Source organism: Saimiri boliviensis, chromosome 17 (assembly GCF_048565385.1).
Source record: "Saimiri boliviensis isolate mSaiBol1 chromosome 17, mSaiBol1.pri, whole genome shotgun sequence".
NCBI lineage: Eukaryota > Metazoa > Chordata > Mammalia > Primates > Cebidae > Saimiri > Saimiri boliviensis.
The window spans coordinates 45,801,854-45,825,489 of NC_133465.1; the positions used below are offsets into that span (position 1 = coordinate 45,801,854).

The 23,636-nt window shown below is 46.6% G+C and overlaps 1 protein-coding gene across 1 annotated transcript in view; it reads left to right on the forward strand.

The window, feature by feature from the left end:
* Positions 1–3,715: 3,715 nt before the first annotated feature.
* The window catches only part of CASC3 (CASC3 exon junction complex subunit), a 28,027-nt gene continuing 8,106 nt past the window's right edge, over positions 3,716–23,636 (forward strand). Inside the window, exons 1-7 of the mRNA XM_039475830.2 lie at positions 3,716–4,035; positions 4,472–4,499; positions 5,223–5,260; positions 19,506–19,664; positions 19,754–19,905; positions 20,795–20,971; positions 22,155–22,840. Of these exons, the coding sequence (XP_039331764.1) occupies positions 3,805–4,035; positions 4,472–4,499; positions 5,223–5,260; positions 19,506–19,664; positions 19,754–19,905; positions 20,795–20,971; positions 22,155–22,840 (1,471 nt within the window). The 5' untranslated portion in view covers positions 3,716–3,804. The remainder of the gene's footprint in view (positions 4,036–4,471; positions 4,500–5,222; positions 5,261–19,505; positions 19,665–19,753; positions 19,906–20,794; positions 20,972–22,154; positions 22,841–23,636) is intronic.

Consider the following 23,636-nt stretch of genomic DNA (forward strand, 5'->3'; position numbering starts at 1 on the left):
AACATGGTGAAACCCCGTCTCTACTAAAAATACACAAAATTAGCCAGGTGTGTTGGCAGGCACCTGTATTCACAGCTGCTTGGGAGGCTGAGGCAGGAGAATCTCCTGAACTTGGGAAGTGGAAGTTGCAGTGAGCTGAGATCAAGCCATTACATCCAGCCTGGGTGACAGTGAGACTCTGTTTAAAAAAAAAAAAAAAGGGCCGGGCGCGGTGGCTCAAGCCTGTAATCCCAGCACTTTGGGAGGCCGAGGCGAGTGGATCACGAGGTCAAGAGATCGAGACCATCCTGGTCAACATGGTGAGACCCCGTCTCTACTAAAAATACAAAAAATTAGGCCGGGCGTGGTGGCTCAAGCCTGTAATCCCAGCACTTTGGGAGGCCGAGGCGGGTGGATCACGAGGTCGAGAGATCAAGACCATCCTGGTCAACATGGTGAAACCCCGTCTCTACTAAAAATACCAAAAATTAGCTGGGCATGGTGGCGCGTGCCTGTAATCCCAGCTCCTCAGGAGGCTGAGGCAGGAGAATTGCCTGAACCCAAGAGGCGGAGGTTGCGGTGAGCCGAGATCGCGCCATTGCACTCCAGCCTGGGTAACAAGAGCGAAAACTCCGTCTAAAAAAAAAAAAAAAAAAAAATTAGCTGGGCATGGTGGCGCGCACCATTACATCAAGCCTGTAATCCCAACTACTCAGGAGGCTGAGGCAGGAGAATTGCCTGAACCCAGGAGGCGAGGTTGTGGTGAGCCGAGATCCTGCCATTGCACTCCAGCCTGGGTACTGGGTAACAAGAGCGAAACTACGTCTCAAAAAAAAAAAAAAAAAAAAAAAGGCTGGTCTCGTGGATCACGCCTGTAATCCCAGCACTCGGAGGCTGAGGTGGGTGGATCACCTGAGGTCAGAAATTCAGGACCAGCCTGGCCAACATGGTGAAACCCTGTCTCTACTAAAAATACAAAAATCCCAGCTACTCAAGAGGCTAAGGTAGGAGAATCACTTGAACTTGGGAGGTTGCAGTCAGCCAAGATCACAACATTGCATTCCAGCCTGGGTAAGAGAGGGAGACTCTATCTCAAAAAAAAAAAAGTATGATTAATAATTTTAGAAACGAAGGCCGGGCGCGGTGACTCAAGCCTGTAATCCCAGCACTTTGGGAGGCCGAGGCGGGTGGATCACGAGGTCGAGAGATTGAGACCAACCTGGTCAACAGGGTGAAACCCCGTCTCTACTAAAAATACCAAAAATTAGCTGGGCATGGTGGCGCGTGCCTGTAATCCCAGCTACTCAGGAGGCTGAGGCAGGAGAATTGCCTGAACCCAGGAGGCGGAGGTTGCGGTGAGCCGAGATCGCGCCATTGCACTCCAGCCTGGGTAACAAGAGCGAAACTCCGTCTCAAAAAAAAAAAAAAAAAAAAAAAAAAAAAAAAAAAAAAAAAAAAAAAAAAAAAATTTAGAAACGAGATAACGAGATTATAGGATACTTGGTCCCTGATGTCTAAGTTATAGTTGGAAAGACCTTAGAGGTCATCTAATGTGACCCCTGGTACGTGATTTTCCCTTGATAACATTCCAGACAAGTGAATTCCTGCTTCTGCTTCAACACTGTTTTTCTACATACATTTTTCCCCTAAGTGTTTGAAAATTCTTGCTTGTTGACAAAATCTAACTGCTTGTAACTTAAACTCATTGGTTTTGCTTTGCTTTCTAGGATGATGACAAAAAGATAAATCCCTCCTTTTGCTCATAGTCTCTGGTTAAAGACTGCTGTGGCTATCCCAAGTCTTCTCTTCACACTAAACATTCAGAGATCTTACAATTGTTCCTTGAAAGAAAATATTCTGATTTTTCAGTTCCCTCTAGAGGAGTGAAAATTTACCCATCTCCATTTAAAAATTGGACCCAGACCAAACAACTGAAGGACAAAGTGGCAGACTATCATTTTCCTTATTTAGACACTGAACTTGGCAGCCTTATTTGCACCAATTTAGCTTATGATCAATAAGATCCTCCAGGTCTTTTTCTTTAACACTTATTAAATCATATATCCTCCATTTTGAAGTCAGGCAGTTGGCTTTTGGAGCTGTACTTACAAGTTGTCACGTTTGGCTACCTGTCTAATTAGGTGAGATTGTCTGAATTCTCATTTAATCTCTGAAGGCATTCATAATTACTTCCAGTTTCATGTTGTCTATAAATCTGATAAACAGCAGAATCCTTAACCATGTTGTTCATAAAAATTTTACTAAGTAAAGAATCCTACGCCATAGTGGCCTTTTTTTTTTTTTTTTTTTTTTTTTTTTTTTTTTTTTGAGACAGTCTTGCTCTGTTGCCCAGGCTGGAGTGCGGTATGATCTCGACTCACCACAGCCTCTACCTCCCAGGTTCAAGTGACTCTCCTGCCTCAGCCTCCTGAGCAGCTGGGACTACAGGCACGCACCACCATGCCTGGCTAATTTTGGTATTTTGGTATTTTTAGTCGGGGTTTTGATATGTTGGCCAGCCTGGTCTTGAACTCCTGACCTTGTGATCCACCCACCTCAGCCTCCCAAAGTGCTGGGATTACAGCGTGAGCCACCATGCCTGGCTAGTGGCCTTTATTTGATACATATATTATTAAGGTGCACTCCTGTAGGTGCACTAAAAGTTCATGCACTTTGTATATCCTTATAACGGTCCAAAGAAAATACACTTGATTCTTTTCGTTGGTGACAAATTCCCTGCCAAAATGAACGCACTGCCATAAACCTTAAGAAGAAAATGTCAGGATTTTGAATCAACATTGGTTCCTACTGACCATTTCTTTTTAAATTGGTTCTAAAATTCTGATAAGGGTCAAGAGTAGTAGCTCATGCCTGTAATCAATCCCAGCACTTTGGGAGGCTGAGACGAGAGGATCGCTTGAGCCCAGCCAGGAGCTCGAGACCAACCTGGGCAAGAGCGAGACCCCTAACGCTCCAAAAAATAGAAAATTAGCCGATCGTGGTAGTGTGTGCCTGTCGTCCCAGCTACTGAGGCAGCTGAGGCAGGGGAGGTCACCTGGACCTGGGAGGTCAGGGCTGCAGTGAGCCGTGATCGCGTTCACTGCACTCCACCCTGCGCAACAGAGTGAGATCCTGTCTCAAAAAACAAAACAAAACCGATCATTCTGGCATCATACCAGCCTGCACTTTGGGAGAGGTGATGGCTGAGGTGGGAAGAAACGTGAAGAGGGAAGAGGAAATGAGGACACAGAGAAAATGCTGCAACAATTAAGTCCTCTGGCTTCACTGCAGACAACTGGTTTCTCCTTCGCCCGTTATCTTAAACTGGGCTGGTGTAGCAAATCTGACGCAGCACTACGGCTTTTGAGATTTACCTTGGTTCGTGATTTTACCAAGCAAAGGAATGCAGTAAATTGGCCTGCCTCAAACGTAGGTAGACGGGAGAAATGGAAACAGAAAACCATGAAACAACCCCAGTGTTGCAGTGAAGCTGTGACAGGTTGGCGACGCCTTCCACTCGGGAAGCCCAAGATGGCCGGGCCAAGAACCCGGGAGGCTGCTGAAGTCCAACTTCCCTTGCCCTAGGCCTGCCCAAGGGAAGTCAGCAGCCGCGCCACGCCCACTTACATCACCGACAGACGTAATCCGGTTCGGCCGCAAACGTGCCGCAGGCCGTAGGCCCCGCCCCCTTCCCTCCCCGCCCCCTAGCAGGGTGGCCGAGCGCCGCACGCGTAGCACGCCGGGACTAGCTCTCGAGCCTCCCAGCAACCTCTGCGACGGGCGCGGTGCGTAAGTCGCTCGCCCGCGGTGGCCGTTCTCCGTAAGATGGCGGACCGGCGGCGGCAACGCGCTTCGCAAGACACCGAGGACGAGGAATCTGGTGCTTCGGGCTCAGATAGCGGCGGCTCCCCGTTGCGGGGCGGCGGTAGCTGCAGCGGTAGCGCCGGAGGCGGCGGCAGCGGCTCTCTGTCTTCACAGCGCGGAGGCCGAATCGGGGCCCTTCATCTGCGGCGGTTGGAAAGCGGGGGCGCCAAGAGCGCTGAGGAATCGGAGTGTGTGAGTGCGCGCCGGCGGGGCGAGGTGTGGGGGCCGGGCGGCGAGCCGGCCGCTGGTGGGGGGGCGGGGTGTAGGTGATGTTGGTGTCTGGGAGTTGATAGATAGTGGGACTTTTTTTTTTTTTTTTTTTTTTTTAAGAGAAAAGGAGTTATCCCAAAGAGTTTGCATCCGGAGATCCAAGGGAAGAAGAAGGGTTGGGGGTTTCTGGGAGGATGGCAGTGCCGGTGGGGATGGAAAGCGGATGTTTATTCAGAAATCGGGGCTGTAGGGAAGGAGAGTGGACTTGCCTCGGATGCTACTTGTGAAAGATTTATTATCTCTGTCTCCCTGTTCAACCATTTTGTGTTGAGTCTTCAGCTCTTCACCCACATTTCTTTATTGGGCTTCCCACCTATGGAAATCACAGAACTAACCCACGTCTTCTACTTTCCTTCAGGAGAGTGAAGATGGCATTGAAGGTGATGGTGAGTAGCATCTTTTACCCCATTATGACAAGAATTTTAATTTTTAATTTTTTTTTTTTTTTTTTTTTTTTTGAGACGGAGTTTCGCTCTTGTTACCCAGGCTGGAGTGCAATGGCGCGATCTCGGCTCACCGCAACCTCTGCCTCCTGGGTTCAGGCAATTCTCCTGCCTCAGCCTCCTGAGTAGCTGGGATTACAGGCACACGCCACCATGCCCAGCTAATTTTTTTGTATTTTTAGTAGAGATGGGGTTTCAGCATGTTGACCAGGATGGTCTCAATCTCTTGACCGTGTAATCCACCCGCCTCGGCCTCCCAAAGTGCTGGGATTACAGGCTTGAGCCACCGCGCCCGGCCTTAATTTTAAATTTTTTAATTTTTTTTATTTTTCAAATACTGTCTTTCCTTTCAGTGTTATCCAAAAGAGTTTTTTTTTTTTTTAAAGCATAAGCTCAGGTCACTTATTTCCAGCAGTCTACATTCTCACACACTGTAACGGATTTAGGGGCACAGAGTGGCTTTTTGTAGCATAGTGGTTAAGAGCGTAGGTTTTAACGGTATGGCCTTGAGCAAGTTACTCTCTAAGCCTGTTGTAAGTGGGGAACTATATTTTTATCTACCTTATAGGTTGATGTCAATTAAATGAGACTCTTAGTCTGACCTATTATATGCCAAAAAAATGTTTCTGGGTTTCTTTTTTTCCACATATTTCTGTTTTATTTCAGCTGTTCTCTCGGATTATGAAAGTGCAGAAGACTCGGAAGTGAGTACGATAGGTTCTTTTCCCTATGGTATAGATCAGAATTGCTTTTTTAAAAATGTGTACACACCTTTGTTGCAAATGTACCATCACCTCCTTGTTTATCCTTTTGTGCATTCTTCATTTAGGCTTCTGAAAAACTGTTACAGAAGGTCTTGTTCAGTTAAGAGTTAGGGAAAACTTGGGGCATGCTGTTTCAAGCCACAAGTGTTACACTGTTAGTTGGTTTCTCTTCCCGTCTGTAAAATATGAGGTTCGAAGTAAGAGAATGAAAACATCCTGAAGTCCTCTGATGTTTTCCTTCTCTTGAATGAAAGATGTTTGACAGTTCGTTTTATGCAGCATAGGTTGAGAAGCCAGTCAGTTGGATATTTTTTTCAAATCTGTCTGAAGACTTTGAAAGGGAAGGATTCTGAATGTTTTGTGCCAAGAGCATCCATCGTTTTATAGATGGGGATTTCTTTGTCTTTAAGAGAAAGTTTCCTGAAAACAGGCTTTTGTGAGTTTACTTGTTTTGATTGGATAAATTACTAGAGATGCCATCAGAATAGATGCTTGTTTCTTGGGTTGTTGAGTGGAGTCCTGAGTTTTGGTAATGGGGTTACATACAGGGGGAATTGGTGGATTAAAGATTTCATCTATAAATTTTTAGAACTGTTGCTACATTTTAGACTCTGTTAAGCCCTTGAGGATGGAATGGTAAACACTATAACAAAATTCCTATATTTATAGATGTTACAACTGAATAAGGAAGTCAGACAGACATGCAAGCAATTGTACCATTTGCTAATAGGGGATAGCACTGGGATAGGGTTAAGTAGTGTACTACCCATGAGCACTGAATCCATCTTAAGCAGTCAGGAAAGATAAAGAGTTGGCAGGCCAGGCGCGGTGGCTCAGACCTGTAGTCCTAGCACTTTGCGAGGCCAAGGCGGGCAGATTACAAGGTCAGGAGATTGAGACCATCCTGGCCAACATGGTGAAATCCCATCTCTACAAAATGCAAAAAAAAAAATTAGCTGTGTGTGGTGACACATGCCTGTAGCCTCAGGTACTCAGGAGGCTAAGACAGGAGAACTGCATGAACCCAGGAAGTGGAGATTGCCATGAGCTGAGATCGTCCAACAGCAATCAAGAAAGCCCATAGTAGCCAGACACAGTGGCTCACGCCTGTAATCCCAACACTTCGGGAGGCTGAGGCAGGTGAATCACTTGAGGCCAGGAGTTTGAGGCCAGCCCGGCCCTGCATAAATATATATACCTCCTATGTACCCATAAAAATTAAATATTTTCATTTTCTTTTTTTTTTATTGAGATGGAGTCTTGTTCTGTCACCCGAGCTGGAGTGCAGTGGCGCTATCTTGACTCACTGCAACCCCTGCCTCCCAGGTTCAAGCGGTTCTCTTGCTTTGGCCTCCCAAGTAACTGGAACTATAGGTATGCACCACGGCACCTGGCTTATTTTTGTATTAGAGATGGGATTTCACCGTGTTGGCCAGGCTTGTCCTGAACTCCTAACCTCATGATCCACCTGCTGCAGCCTCCTAAGGTCCTGGGATCATAGACGTGGGCCACTGTGCCCTAAATTTTTCTTAAAAAGAATAAGCCCAGCCAGAGAAGATAGAGAGCGTTTGGGAACTTGGGAGTACTTAGGTGTGACTGGAACATTGTTGGGACAGGATATGTATTAGAAATAAAGACAAATTGGTGAGCAGGGGCTACCAGTTGGTCCGGTGGGAGGATTGCTTCAGCTTGGGATGTAGAGGTTGCAGTGAATCAAGACTGCACCACTGCACTCCAGCCCAGGCAACAGAGCAAGACCCTGTCTCAAAACAAACAAAGAGTGACGTGATTTGATTTAAATTTTATTTTTAAAATTTTTATTTACCTTTTTTTTTGAGATGGGGTCTTGTTCTATTAGACGCCCAGGCTGGAGTGCAGTGGTGTGATCTTGGCTCACTGCAGGCTCTACCTCCTAGGTTCAAGCGATTCTCCTGCCTAAGTCTCTGAGGTAGCCAGGTAGCTGGGACTACAGGAGCCCGCCATCACTTCTAGCTAAGTTTTTTTTTTTTTTTTTTTGAGACGGAGTTTCGCTCTTGTTACCCAGGCTGGAGTGCAATGGCGCGATCTCGGCTCACCGCAACCTCCGCCTCCTGGGTTCAGGCAATTCTCCTGCCTCAGCCTCCTGAGTAGCTGGGATTATAGGCACGCACCACCATGCCCAGCTAATTTTTTGTATTTTTAGTAGAGACGGGGTTTCACCATGTTGACCAAGATGGTCTCGATCTCTTGACCATGTGATCCACCCGCCTCGGCCTCCCAAAGTGCTGGGATTACAGGCGTGAGCCACCGCGCCCGGCCCTCTTTTTTACTTTTTTTAAAAAATGTTTTTAGGCCGGGCGCGGTGGCTCAGCCCGTAATCCCAGCACTTTGGGAGGCCGAGGCGGGTGGATCACGAGGTCAAGAGATCGAGACCATCCCGGTCAACATGGTGAAACCCCGTCTCTATTAAAAATACAAAAAATTAGCTGGGCATGGTGGCGTGTGCCTATAATCCCAGCTACTCAGGAGGCTGAGGCAGGAGAATTGCCTGAACCCAGGAGGCGGAGGTTGCGGTGAGCCGAGATCGCGCCATTGCACTCCAGCCTGGGTAACAAGAGCGAAACTCCGTCTCAAAAAAAAAAAAAAAAAAAAAAAAAAATATTTTTAATAGCGATGGAGTCTCTCTCTTGCCCCGGCTGGTCTCGAACTTGGCTTCTTTTGTCCTTTTTAAAAAATATTTTATTTTATTTTTTTTGAGATGGAGTTTCACTCTTGTTACCCAGGCTGGAGTGCAATGGCGCGATCTCGGCTCACCGCAACCTCCGCCGCCTGGGTTCAGGCAATTCTCCTGCCTCAGCCTCCTGAGTAGCTGGGATTACAGGCACGAGCCACCATGCCCAGCTAATTTTTTGTATTTTTAGTAGAGACGGGGTTTCACCGTGTTGACCAGGATGGTCTCGATCTGTTGACCTCGTGATCCACCCGCCTTGGCCTCCCAAAGTGCTGGGATTACAGGCTTGAGCCACGGCGCCCGGCCTAAAAAATATTTTTAATAGAGATGGGGTCTCTCTGTGTTGTCCAAGCTGGTCTTGAACTCCTGAGCTTAAGAGTTTCTCCCACCTTGGCCTCCCAAAGTGCTGGGATTACAGATATGGTGAGCCACTGCACCCAGCTAAGAAGTACAGTTTCTACTGAATGTATGGCCTTTGCACCATCGTAAAGTCAGAATTGTAAGTTGAACCATCATAGCTTAGGGACCATCTGTAGTCACTAGAGAATGGAAACACTGGAAAAACTGACAGGCAATATGGAGTGTGCATTGAGTTTTGGGGATTGTGAATTTATAGCAGCTTACCATTCTATATGTAAAGGAATTTGGATGTTATTTTAAGGCAAGGAAAGAATACCATTGAAGGCTTAAATGTGGAGGATGAATTGTGGGTGAGGCACAAAGGAAGACTAGAGGCAGGAGTTTAGAGGTTGTTCGGATAGTCCAAGGAGCTTGATGATGGTACCCTAAAGAAGGTTTTTACTTGAGAGAGCTTTTTTTTTTTTTGGAGACAGAGTCTTGCTCTGTCACCACACTGGAGCAGTGGCGAGATCTCTGCTCACTGTAGCCTCCGCCTCCTGGGTTCAGGCAATTCTCCTGTCTCAGCCTCCTGAGTTGCTGGGACAACAGGTGCACGCCACCACACCCAGCTCATCTTTTTATTTTTAGTAGAGGTGGGGTTTCACCGTGTTGCCCAGGATGTTCTTGATCTTTTGACCTCGTGATCCTCCTGCTTTGGCCTCCCAAAGTACTGGGATTGCAGATGTGAGCCACAGTGCCCTGCAAGAGAGATTCTAGTATTACTAACAACCCCTTTATTGACTGAATGTGGAACCTGAGTTAAAGAGTCAAAGGAGGCCAGACACTGTGACTGTTGCCTGTAATCACAGCACTTTGGGAGCCCGAGGCTGGTGGATTGCTTGAGCCCAGGAGTTTGAGATCCACGTGGCAACATGGCAAAATCCTGTCTCTACAAAAGAAAAGTAGAAAAAAAATTAGCTGGGCCTGGTGGTGCATGGTCTCTGGTCCCAGCTACTTGGGAGGTTCAGGCAGGAGGATCATCTGAGCCCAAAGAGGTCAAAGCTGTAGAGCTATGATCACTTCACAGCACTCCAGCCTGGACAACAGAGTAAGACCCTGACTCAGAAAAAGAAAAAAAGAAGTCAAAGGGATGTGCAGGTTGATGCATGTTGTTAACCACTAAGGAAGGGACAGCAGAAGAATTCTAGGACAGTGGTGGGTCAGGTTTTGGATGTCGTGAAATCGAAAAGCTGTGGGACTTTTAGGTGGTGACATCTGGTATATAGTTCCTAATTCCTCATACCTGAGTTTTCATTTCGTTTTTGAGTTTTTCCAATTCCGATTGATGTTCTTTCATGCGTTACATAATTTTTTAAATGTCTCCTTAGCTCATTTTGAAATAAAAGTTGCAATTTTGATGTGATACGTGGATGTCTTTCTGTCATGCTTTCATTGTCTGTAGGAATTCTTATAACTTTATATGGAATTTTAATTTCTGTATTTTCTGTTCGTTTTTATGTAAAATTAGTTTTCCTGGTCTTTTAGAAAGAAGCATGATTCAGAGTAGCTTTTTCTTTTTTTTCCCCAAGACAGAGTCTTGCTCTGTTGCCCAGGCTGGACTGCAGTGGTGCTATCTTGGCTCACTGCAACCTCCACCTGTTAGGTTCAAGCGGTTCTCCTGCCTCAGCCTCCCAGGTAGCTGGGATTACAGGCATATGTCACTCCACCTGGCTAACTTTGTATTTTTAGTAGAGACAGGGTTTCTCCATGTTGGTCAGGCCGGTCTTGAACTGACCTCAGGTGCCACCATGCCCAGCAATTTTTAGTATTTTTTAGTAGAGATGGGGTTTTGTCATTTTGGTCAGGCTGGTCTCAAATTCCTGGCCTCAAGTGATCCACCCGCCTCTGCTTCCCAAAATGCTGGGATTATAGACACTTTTCTGTAGAGAGCAGGTCACCATGCCTGGCCCACGAGACCTCCTCTCTATAAAAAAATAAAAAATTTGTCCGGGCACGGTGGCGCACGCCTGTAATCCCAGTACTTTGGTAAGTTGAGGCCGGCAGATCATGAGGTCAGGAGATCGAGACCATCCTGCCAGCATGGTGAAACTCCATCTCTACTAAAAATACAAAAATTAGCTGGACAGGGTGGCACACATCTGTAATCCCAGCTACTTGGGAAGCTGAGGCAGGAGAACTGCTTGAGCCTGGGAGGCGGGGGTTGCAGTGAGCTATGATCACACCACTGTACTCCAGCTTGAGTAACAGAGTGAGATCCCATCTCAAAAAAAAAGAGAGAGGGAAAAGAAGGAACCCAATTCTCCCATCCTTCCCCTAGCCTTAAGCAACTGCAAATCTATTTTCTGTCTCTCTTGATTTTCCTGTGCTGGCCTTTCATATGAATGGAATTATGTGACAAGTAGATTTATGTGTCTGGCCTCTGTCACTCAGTAAAATGTTTTCATCTGACTTATAGCATGTATCGGTACTTCATTCCTTCTATCTGCCTCCCCACCCCACCTTTATTGAGGTATAAGTGACCAAAAATGTTTACATTTAACATGTACAGTGTGGTGTCTTGATATATGTGTACATTGTGGAGTACCACAGTTAAGCTAATTAACATATTTATCTCACATAGTTAACTGTTTTGTATGTGTGTGAGAACACTGAAGAGCTGTTCTCTTAGCACATTTCAAGTTTACAATATGTTATTTGTTTATTTATTTATTCTACATGGTTTTAAAGAGACAGAATCTTAGTCACCCAAGCTGGAGTTCAGTGATACAATTATAGCTCACTGCAACCTTAAATTCCTGGGCGTAGTACCACCACGCCCAGCTAATTTTTTTTTTTTTTGAGACAGCATCTCTTTCTGTCATCACACTGGAAGTGCAGTGGTACAATCTCCGCTCATTGCAACCTCTGCCTCCCAGGTTCAAGCAGTTCTCCTGCTTAAGCCTCCCAAGTAGCTGGGACTATATGCATGTGCCACCATGCCCACCTAATTTTTGTATTTTTAGTAGAGACGGGTTTCACCATGTTGGCCAGGATGGTTTCAATCTCTTGACCTTGTGATCTGTCCACCTCAGCCTCCCAAAGGGCTGGGATTACAGGCATATGCCATGGTGCCCAGCTACCCAGCTAATTTTTTTTTTTTTTTTTTTTTTTTTTTTGAGACAGTTTTTGCTGTTGTTACCCAGGCTGGAGTGCAATGGCGCGATCTCGGCTTGCCGCAACCTTTGTCTCCTGGGTTCAGGCAATTCTTCTGCCTCAGCCTTCTGAGTAGCTGGAACTACAGGCACGCACCACCATGCCCAGCTAAATTTTTTTTGTATTTTTAGTAGAGACGGGGTTTCACCATGTTGACCAGGATGGTCTCGATCTCTTGACCTCGTGATCCACCCGCCTAGGCCTCCTAAAGTGCTGGGATAACAGGCGTGAGCCACCGCACCCAGCCCACCCAGCTAATTTTTAAACAAATTTTTTGTAGAGGCAAAGAAACACTATATTGCCCAGGCTGGTCTTGACCTCAGCCTCAAGCAATCCTCCTGCCTCAGCTTCCCAAAGTATTAGATTACATGCATGAGCCACCATGCCTGGCCAAGTATACAGTACATTATTGTTATTTTTAGATGGAATCTCCAGGAAGGTTCACACAAAACAATAAATAAATAGATGGAGTCTTGTTCTGTAGCCCAGGCTGGAGTGTGGTGACATGATCTTGGCTCACTGCAACCTCTGCCTCCCAGGTTCAGGTGATTCTCCTGCCTCAGCCTCCCGAGTAGTTGGGATTACAGGCACCCACTACCATGCCCGGCTAATTTTTGTATTTTTAGTAGAGACTGGATTTTACCATGTTGGCCACTCTGGTCTCAAACTTCTGGCCTCATGATCTACCCACCTCCAAGTGCTGGGATTACAGGTGTGAGCCATCGCGCCTGGCTAGTACATTAGTATTGACTGTGGTTACCATGTTGTACATTAAGTCTCCAGAACTTACTCATCTTATAACTGAAATTTTATTTCCTTTTATCATAATCTTCCCATTTTCCCTACCATTAAGCCCCAGACAACCTCCTTCCTACTCTTTGTTTCTGTGAGTTTGACTTTTTTTTTTTTTTTTGAGATGGAGTTTCGCTCTTGTTACCCAGGCTGGAGTGCAATGGCGCGATCTCGGCTCACCGCAACCTCCGCCTCCTGGGTTCAGGCAATTCTCCTGCCTCAGCCTCCTGAGTAGCTGGGATTACAGGCACGCACCACCATGCCCAGCTAATTTTTTGTATTTTTGGTAGAGAAGGGGTTTCACCATGTTGACCAGGATGGTCTCGATCTCTTGACCGTGTGATCCACCCGCCTCGGCCTCCCAAAGTGCTGGGATTACAGGCTTGAGCCACCGCGCCTGGCTTTTTTTTTTTTTTTTTTTTTTGAGATGAAATCTCACTCTGGCTGGAGTGCAGTGGTATGATCTGGGTTCACTGCAACCTCCGCCTCCCAGGTTCAAGCAGTTCTCCTGCCTCAGCCTCCCGAGTTGCTGGGACTACAGGTGCATGCCGACACACCCAACCAATTTTTTGTATTTGAGTAGAGACAGGGTTTCACTGTGTGGCTCAGGCTGGTCTCAAACTCCTGAGCTCAGGCAATCCACCTCCCTCGGCCTCCCAAAGTGCTGGGATTACAGGCGTGAGCCACTGGGCCCGGCTGAGTTTGACTTCTTTAGATTCCACAATTAAGTGAGATCATGTGGTATTGTCTTTCTATGGCTAGGTTATTTTACTTAGCATAGTTCCCTCTACGTTCGTCCATTTGTTGTCACAAATGGCAAAATTTCTTTTTTAGTGCAGAATTATATTCCATTGTTTGTGTGTTCCACATTTTCTTTATCCATTCACCCATCAATAGACATGAGTTATTTCCATATCTTATTTCTGTCTTTTGGTTATTAGGAATAATTCTGCTACAAACATTAGTGCACACATTTTTGTGGGGACATATATTTTCACTTCTCTTTGTGCACCTAGGAATGGAATTGCTGAGTCATGTGGTAACTCTGTAATGATTTGAGGAACTAGAACTGCCATACAGTTTCCAAGGTGCTGCACCATTTTATATGACTCATATCAGTGTATGCATGTTCCAGTTTCTCCATAACTTTGACAGCACTTGTGTTATTTACCCAGGTGCATGCCTGTATTCTCAGCTACTCAGGAGGCTGTGGCAGGAGGATTTCGTGAGCCCAGGAGTTTGAGATCCGCCTGGGCAATGTAGATCTAAAACCCTTTTTTTTTTTTTCTCTGCTGGGCACAGTGGCTCATGCCTATAATCCCAGCACTTTGGGAAACTGAGTTAGGTGGATCACTTGAGATCAGGAGTTCTGAGACCAGCCTGGCCAACATGGCGAAACCCTGTCTCTGCTAAAAATGCAAAAATTAGCAAAGCATGGTGGCATGTGTCTGTAATCCTGGCTACTCAGGAGGCTGAGGCATAAAAATCACTTCAACCCAGGAGGTAGAGGTTACAGTGAGCCAAGATCGCACCCCTGCACTCCAGCTGGGCAACAGATCGAGACTCTGTCTCCAAAACCAAACCTAAACAAAACAAAAACACAACTTTTTTTTTGGCCTGGTGCAGTGTCTCATGCCTGTAATCCCAGCACTTTGGGAGGCCAAGGTAGGCAGATCACGAGGTTAGGAGATCAAGACCATCCTGCCAACATGGTGAAACCCCATCTCTACTAAAATTACAAAAAATTAGCCAGGCATGGTGGTGTGCACCTCTAGTCCCAGATACTTGGGAGGCTGAAGCAGGGGAATTGCTTGAACCCAGGAGGCAGAGACGCAGTGAGCCGAGATTGCGCCCCTGTACTCCAGCCTGGGCTACAGAGACAGACTCCATTTCAAATAGTAAGTTTTGATTCTAGGCATCCTGTTAGGTATGAGATGTTATCTCATTTTGTTTTCTGTTTTTTTTTTTTTTTAAAAAAGACAGGGTTTCACAATGTTGGTCAGGCTGGTCTTGAACTCCCGACCTCAGGTGATCCGCCTGCCTTGGCCTCCAAAGTGTTTGGATTACAGGTGTGAGCCACCATACCCAGCCTCATGTTGTCTCATTTTTATATGCATTTCCCTGATGACTAATGATGCTGAGTGTTTATTCTGGTGCTTATTGGCCATTTGTGTATCTTGGAGAAATGATTATTCAAATACCTAGGCCATTTAAAAAAATTTTTTTTTTTTTTTTTTTTTTTTTTTTTGAGACGGAGTTTTGCTCTTGTTACCCAGGCTGGAGTGCAATGGCGCGATCTCGGCTCACCGCAACCTTCGCCTCCTGGGTTCAGGCAATTCTCCTGCCTCACCCTCCTGACTAGCTGGGATTACAGGTACGCACCACCATGCCCAGCTATTTTTTTTTGTATTTTTAGTAGAGACGGGGTTTCACCATGTTGACCAGGATGGTCTCGATCTCTCAACCTCGTGATCCACCCGCCTCGGCCTCCCAAAGTGCTGGGATTACAAGCTTGAGCCACCGCGCCCGGCGCCGATTGTTCACTTTTTTATAGTATTCTTTCAAGTATAAAGGTTTTAATTTTGATGAAGCTAGACTTACATTTTTCCTTTTGATGCACATGCTTTTGGTGGTATATCTAAGGATTGCCAAACTCAAGAGTCATGAGTATTTACGCCTATGTTTTCTTTTTTTTTTTTTTTTTTTTTTGAGGCGGAGTTTTCGCTCTTGTTACCCAGGCTGGAGTGCGATGGCACGATCTCGGCTCACCGCAACCTCCGCCTCCTGGGTTCAGGCAATTCTCCTGCCTCAGCCTCCCGAGTAGCTGGGATTACAGGCACGTGCCACCATGCCCAGCTAATTTTTTTTGTATTTTTAGTAGAGATGGGGTTTCACCATGTTGACCAGGATGGTCTCGATCTCTCGACCTCATGATCCACCCGCCTCAGCCTCCCAAAGTGCTGGGATTACAGGCTTGAGCCACCGCGCCCGGCTGCCTATGTTTTCTTTTAAGAGTTGTATAGTTTCAGCTAGGTCTTTGATTCATTTTGAGTTAGTTTTTATATGTGGGGTGAAATAAGAGTCTCTCTCTGTCACCCAGGCTGGAGTGCAGTGGCGCTATCTTGGCCCACTGCAACCTCCATCTCCTGTGTTCACGTGATTCTCCTTCCTCAGCCTCCCAGGTAACTGGGATTACAAGTATAAGCCACCACCCCTGGCTAATTATATTTAAGGTTTTGAGAGTAGCCAGGGGTGGTGGCTCACGCCTGTGATCCCAGTACTTTGGGAGCCTAAGGCTGGCGGATCACTTGAGGTCAGGAATTCAAGACCAGCCTGACCAACATGGAGAAACCCTGCCTCTACTAAAAACACAAAACAAGTCGGGCATGGTGGCACATGCCTGTAATCCCAGCTGCTTGGGAGGCTGAGGCAGGAGAATCCCTTGAACCTGGGAGGTGGAGGTTGTGGTGAGCTGAGATTGCACCATTGCACTCTAGCCTGGGCAAGAAGAGTGAAACTCCATCTCAAAAACAAAAAAAAAAGAAAGTAGAGGAGTTTTACGTAAAATAAAAAAGCATAGCAGTTCTAGGTAAGACTGGTTTGGAGTGCAGCCGTGGAAATGGATGGCTGAAGCGCAGGTAAAGACTGAACTCAGGGCCGGGCACGGTGGCTCAAGCCTGTAATCCCAGCACTTTGGGAGGCCGAGGCGGGTGGATCACGAGGTCAAGAGATCGAGACCATCCTGGTCAATATGGTGAAACCCCGTCTCTACTGAAAATACAAAAAAGTAGCTGGGCATGGTGGCACATGCCTGTAATCCGAGCTACTCAGGAGGCTGAGGCAGGAGAATTGCCTGAACCCAGGAGGCGGAGGTTGCGGTGAGCCGAGATCACGCCATTGCACTCCAGCCTGGGTAACAAGAGTGAAACTCCGTCTCAAAAAAAAAAAAAAAAAAAAGAGACTGAACTCAGTGCTAAAGTCTTCAAGTTAATGACAGGTAGGCCTGTGGCCTTGGAGGAGCCAGGGTGTTGTTTTTTTTTTTGTTTGTTTGTTTTGTTTGTTTGTTTGTTTTTAGAGATAGAGTCTCACTCTGTAGCCCAAGCTGCTGTGCAGTGGCACACTTGGCTCACTGCAACCTCCGCCTCCCGGTTTCTAACAATTCTCCTGCCTCAGCCTACCGAGTAGCTAGGATTACAGGCGCATGCCCCCACACCCAGCTAATTTTTTTGTATTTCAGTAGAGATGGGGTTTCACTCTATTCCCCAGGTTGGTCTCGAACTCCCGAGCTCAGGCAATCCACCCGCCTTGGCCTCCAGAGCTAGCATTATAGGCATGAGCCACCGAACGAGCCAGGATTTATTAAAATGAGGCTAGAGGAGTTAAATCTGGACAAGACATTGAGAGTAAGGAGGATACAAACCCCCTCTTTTATTTGAAATATGTGGGAAGTAGAAGAATGAGCTAAAACTTCTGCATTAGAATTTTTCAAAGGAAGCAGTTCCTTCAGAGGAGAGCTAGTAAGAATTGGAAAGAGTACACTGAAATGGTGGGTGATATAGGGAGTTTGTCTCCTCTGGAAAAGTGTTTTGATGACATCCCTTTGCCAAAACATTGTGACAATGTGGTAGCACCTTGGCTTCAGTTAGACTAAGCTTTACTAATTTGGAGCTTCCTCAGCACTATGCTATTTGTATCTGTTCTGCCCTGGAAACAAAGTTTTTCACTTGGAATAAAGTTGCCTCATTTGACACCCTACCACAGATCAGAGGGTGGAGCATAAAACAAGGTTTCCTTATTAATCATGTGATAATACTATTTAAAGGGTTTTTTTTTTTAATTAATTAATTAATTAATTAATTATTTTTTTTTTTTGAGACAGAGTTTCGCTCTTGTTACCCAGGCTGGAGTGCAATGGCGCGATCTCGGCTCACCGCAACCTCCGCCTCCTGGGTTCAGGCAATTCTCCTGCCTCAGCCTCCCGAGTAGCTGGGATTACAGGCACGTGCCACCATGCCCAGCTAATTTTTTGTATTTTTAGTAGAGACGGGGTTTCACTATGTTGACCGGGATGGTCTCAATCTCTCGACCTCGTGATCCACCCGCCTTGGCCTCCCAAAGTGCTGGGATTACAGGCTTGAGCCACCGCGCCCGGCCCACATTCACTGTTAATTCAGTGCAAGTGGATCATCATAAAGGACTTCATCATCTTTGAGTTGAATAGACTGCAGAAGAGGAGGGGTTGATCTTGCTGCCTTGAGTGACAGAGGCGGTGGAGGGGGAGGCAGGAGAGGCAGGCATACTTGCTGTAACTTTTATTGAAAAAAATTTGCATAGAAGTGGACCTGAGTAGTTCAAACTTGTTTTTCCAGGGTCATCTATACCCATGCTGAGCAGGGAAAATAAAGAAGGATTAATTGGCTTGTCTGGGCCAACAGGCTGACTCAGCTCTGTTTGAGGAGATGGCAGAAACTTAAGAGTTTAAGGGCTTCTCAATCAGGAATTCAGGAATCTCACATTTAGCCTCTTTGACCAGATTATTGGAGCCAGCCTGGGTCTTGAGTGACAGGGCAGTCTGGTTCAGGTCAAGTGTTAGACCCAGTAGGAGGAGGAGAGACCAGTGTACGTACATCTACCAGGTTTCAGATGTAACCACCAATGAGGACTAAACCACCTTTCCTTGAAACCATTCCTCTGTGTCCTCGTAGGTCTCCATAGCCATAGCTCTGCCTCTTTAGGGCCAAATCTGGGGAGGACAAGGAGAGGAGAGTCACCTTATTCTAAATTCAGTCCCTTTATCATGAGCCATAGCCGCTATTTTTTCCTACCTAAAACTAGCCACACATCTAATTTCCTGACCTTTTCTAATGGCCTCTATTTAGGGGATGGCCTAATTATCCTCCTTTGTCTGTAGACCCAGCACTTTATCTGTCATGAGCAGTGTTACCCAATCTTGATACAGTAAAAGAGGGAAGAAGATAGTAAAAAGGAGAGAAAGAGACAGCACTTGGACTTTAATTTTTTATTTTTATTTTTGAGATGGAGTCTTGCTTTGTCAACCCAGGCTGGAGTGCGCTGGCTTGATCTCGGCTCACTGCAACCTTCACCTTCTGTGTTCAAGCAACTCTTCTGCCTCAGCCTTCCGAGTAGCTGGGACTACAGGTGTGCGCCACCATGCCCGGCTAATTTTTGTATTTTTAGTAGAGACAGGGTTTCACCATGTTGGCTGGTCTTGAACTCCTGAACTCCTCATCTGCCCTCCTTGGCCTCCCAAAGTGCTGAGATTATAGGCGTGAGCAACCATGCCTGGCCATATGTTGGTCTTCTTGTATGTTAGGTTTTGTATAGTAAGTCTCCCTTCCATTCATATCCTCTGGGCCCGTTAGAGGCTGCTGCTGTTTTTTTTTTTTTTTTTTTTTTTTTAAGACAGAATTTTGCTCTTGACACTCAGGCTGATGTGCAGTGGCACAGTCTCAGCTCACTGCAACCTCTGCCTCCGGGCTAATTTTTGTATTTTTAGTAGAGATAGGGTTTCGTCATGTTGGCTAGGCAGGTCTTGCACTAACTACTGACCTCAGGTGATCCACCTGCTTCGGCCTCCCAAAGTGTTGGGATTATAGGCATGAGCCATCATGGCCAGCGAAAATAGGGTCTTTATCTTCTAGAAATAAGGATAAGAATTGATTTGTTTGCTATTCAGTTCTATATTGTGGTAAAAGTTTATCAATAAATGTATTCCTAAAGAGTAGAAAATTAAAATGCCCCGGGGCATGGTGGCTCCACGCCTGTAATCCCAGCACTTTAGGAGGCCGAGGTGGGTGGATCAGGAGGTCAGGAATTCAAGACCAGCCTGGCCAACATGATGAAACCCTGTCTCTACTAAAAATAAAAAAATTAGCCAGACGTGATGGCATGCGCCTATAATCCCCACTACTTGGGAGGCTGAGGCAGGAGAATCACTTGAGCCTGAGGCAGAGGTTGCAGTGAGCCAGGATTGTACCACTGCATTCCAGCCTGGGTGATAGAGGAGATTTTGTCCCTGGGGCTGCAGGTGGGGTAGCGGTGCGGTGCGTGGGTGTAGAAAATGCACCATGCAGATATTACCTGCACTGCTGACAGGGAAAATTTTTTCAGGGTGAAGAAGGTGAATACAGCGAAGAGGAAAACTCCAAAGTGGAGCTGAAGTCAGAAGCTAATGATGCTGTTAATTCTTCAACAAAAGAAGAGAAGGGAGAAGAAAAGCCGGACACCAAAGGCACTGTGACTGGAGAGAGGCAAAGTGGGGACGGACAGGTCAGTACATCCCCCAGTCCTCCATTGTAGAGGCTGGAATAGGGACTCTGAGTCTTGGAAGAGTAAGGATCCTTTTATCTGTCATCTAGGAGAGCACAGAGCCTGTGGAGAACAAAGTGGGTAAAAAGGGCCCTAAGCAGTTGGATGATGATGAAGATCGGAAGAATCCAGCGTACATACCTCGGAAAGGGCTATTCTTTGAGCATGATCTTCGAGGGCAAACTCAGGAGGAGGAAGTCAGGTAAAAGCCACTTGTTGCTGCTGCTGTCTAACATGTATTTTAGACATGTAGGCCAGGCACTTTGCTAAATGCTTTGTCTGTATTATTTCATTTAATACAACATTTTTAGTTAAGCATTATGATTATCCTTGTACAAATGAGGAAAGTAGGGCTTAGAATATTTGGTAACTCTTGGTGAGGCAGCTAAGATCCAGACCTAGAGCAGTCTGTTTCCAGAGCTCGTCTTTTGTTAATTATTATACTTTTTCTTTTCTTTTTTTTTTTTTTTTTTTGAGATGGAGTTTCGCTCTTGTTACCCAGGCTGGAGTGCAATGGCACGATCTCGGCTCACCGCAACCTCCGCCTCCTGGGTTCAGGCAATTCTCCTGCCTCAGCCTCCTGAGTAGCTGGGATTACAGGCAAGCGCCACCATGCCCAGCTACTTTTTTGTATTTTTAGTAGAGACGGGGTTTCACCATGTTGACCAGGATGGTCTCGATCTCTTGACCTCGTGATCCACCCGCCTCGGCCTCCCAAAGTGCTGGGATTACAGACTTGAGCCACCGCGCCCGGCCCTTATACTTTTGCTTTTCTTAATCCGAAGCGTAAGACCTCTGAGATGTGAAGTACTTCATAGGCTGCCTTTTAGGAGAAAGGAGATGTTTCAAAAGTACTGAATGGCATGAAATGAAGTCTTTCCTCATTTCTGTGTCTGTTGTATTTGAGCCCAGCAGGCCCTGAGGTTCTGTGATCCATACTTGCTTTGGGGACGCCCATTTTGAATAATCTCTCTTGGATAATGAGACTACGTGAAGTTCCTGTTGTTCCCCTGCCTGACCCTTTTTGTTCATAAACATCTCTACTTGGAGAATTCTGCTTACCCAAGACACTTTTCCTTCATTTTATCTAGACCCAAGGGGCGTCAGAGAAAGCTATGGAAGGATGAGGGTCGCTGGGAGCATGACAAGTTCCGGGAAGATGAGCAGGCCCCAAAGTCTCGACAGGAGCTCATTGCTCTTTATGGTTATGACATTCGCTCAGCTCACAATCCTGATGACATCAAACCCCGAAGAATCCGGAAACCCCGGTGAGAACTACTGGGCCAGGTGTGATGGCTTGCACCTGGAACCCCAGCCCTTTTCAAATTGAGTCAGGAGGATTGCTTGAGGCCAGGAGTTCAAGATCAGCCTGGGCAAAATAGTGAGACCCTGTCTCAAAAAACAAAAAAGGAGTGTACACTATTGGTCAGGCATGGTGGCTCATGCCTATAATCCTAGCACTTTGGGAAGCTAAAATGGGTGGATCACAAGGTCAGGAGTTCAAGACCAGCGTGGCCCAGATAGTGAAACCCCGTATCTACTAAAACTACAAAAGTAGTTTAGCTGGGTGCAGTGGCAGGTGCCTGTAATCCCAGGTACTTGGGAGGCTGAGGCAGGAGAATCGCTTCAACCCATGCAGCAGAGATTGTAGTGAGCCGAGATCATGCCATTGCACTCCAGACTCCAGCCTGGGTGACAGAGTAAGACTCCGCCTCAAAAAAAAAAAAAAAAAAAAAGTACACTATTGGCCAGGCGCGGTGGCTCAAGTCTGTAATCCTAGCACTTTGGGAGGCTGAGGCGGGTGGATTACGAGGTCAAGAGATCGAGACCATCCTGGTCAACATGGTGAAACCCCGTCTCTACTAAAAATACAAAAAAGTAGCTGGGCATGGTGGCGCGTGCCTGTAATCCCAGCTGCTCAGGAGGTTGAGGCAGGAGAATTGCCTGAACCCAGGAGGCGGAGATTGCGGTGAGCCGAGATTGCACCATTGCACTCCAGCCTGGTAACAAGAGCGAAACTCCGTCTCAAAAAAAAAAAAAAAAAAAAAAAAAAAAAGTACACTATTGATAAGTTTTAGAAAAAACTGTTGCTTTTTTTTTTTTTTTTTTTTTTTTTTTTTTTGAGACAGTGTCTCACTCTGTTGCCCAGGCTGGAGTGCAGTGGCACGATCTCAGCTCACTGTATCCTCCACCTCCTGGGTTCAAGTGATTCTCCTTCCTCAGCCTCCTGAGTAGCTGGGATTACAGGCGCCCACCGTCACACATCTGGCTAATTTTTGTGTTTTTAGTAGGGATGGGGTTTTGCTGTGTTGGCCAGGCTGGTCTTGAACTTCTGGCCTTAAGTGATCCACCCCTCTTGGCCTCCCAAAGTGCTGGGAATACAGGCCTCAGCCACTGAGCCCAGCCTCCTTTTGTTAATTTTTTCTCAACAGTTTCTTCATTTTTTTGTAGATATGGGAGTCCTCCACAAAGAGATCCAAACTGGAATGGTGAGAGGCTAAACAAGTCTCATCGCCACCAGAGTCTTGGGGGTACCCTACCACCAAGGACATTTATTAACAGGAATGCTGCAGGTACTGGCCGCATGTCTACACCCAGGAACTATTCTCGATCTGGGGGCTTCAAGGAAGGTCGTCCTGGTTTTAGGCCTGTGGAAGCTGGTGGGCAGCATGGTGGCTGGTCTGGTGAGACTAAGCATGATACTAGTTACCGGTCACGGCGTCTAGAGCAGACTCCTGTGAGGGATCCATCTCCAGAAGCAGATGCTCCAGTGCCTGGCAGTCCTGAGAAGGAAGAGGCAGCTGCTTCAGAGACATCAGCTGCTGCTCCTGATACCGCACCACCAGCCCCGGACAGGCCCATTGAGAAGAAATCCTATTCTCGGGCAAGAAGAACCCGAACGAAGGTTGGAGATGCAGTCAAGCTTGCAGAGGAGGTGCCCCCTCCTCCTGAGGGGCTGATTCCAGCACCTCCAGTCCCAGAAACCACAGCAACTCCACCTACTAAGACTGGGAACTGGGAGGCTCCAGTGGATTCCACTACAAGTGGACTTGAGCAAGATGTGGCACAACTAAATATAGCAGAACAGAATTGGAGTCCCGGGCAGCCTTCTTTCCTGCAGCCACGGGAACTTCGAGGTAGGTAATCATAGGATTGGTGGCTAGCTTTTTCACTTTTGCATCATCAGGTTTAGGGGCATGGGACTTCTGTCTCAGAAATGTGGTGTCTGATAATTGTTTTTTATTTTTGAGATGGAGTCTCCTTCTGGCTCCAGGCTGGAGTGCAGTAGTGCAATCTTGGCTCACTGCAACCTCTGCCTCCCAGGTTCGTGTGATTCTCCTGCCTCAGCCTCCCAAGTAGCTGAGACATGACCCCATGCCACCATACCCAGCTAATTTTTGTATTTTTAGTAGAGATGGGGTTTCACCATGTTGGCCAGGATGGTCTTGGTCTCTTGACCTTGTGGTCTCCCCGCCTCAGCCTCCAAAGTGCTGGGATTACAGGCATGAGCCATCACTCCCAGGCTACTTTTTCATTAACTGAGAGAAAGATGAATTCATAGGTACATTCATTCACTTTTCAGAGCAGTTTTGTTTGTTACCCAAGACTATCCCACTACTTTACCTGCTGTTAACTAATCAGTCATCTTTTTTTTGTTGTTTTCTTTTAAAGAGACAGGGTTGTGCTCTGTCGTCAAGGCTGGAGTGCAGTGGCGTGATCATAACTCACCTCAGCCTGGACTGGGCTCAAGTGATCTTCTTACCTCAGCCTCTATGGGGACTATGGGCACATGCCACCACACTGTATTTTTTTTTTTTTTTTTTGAAATGGAGTTTTGCTCTGTCACCAGCCTGGAATGCAGTGGCACAGTCTCAGCTCATTGCAACCTCTGCCTCCCGGGTCCAAGCGATTCTCCTGCCTCAGCCTTCTGAG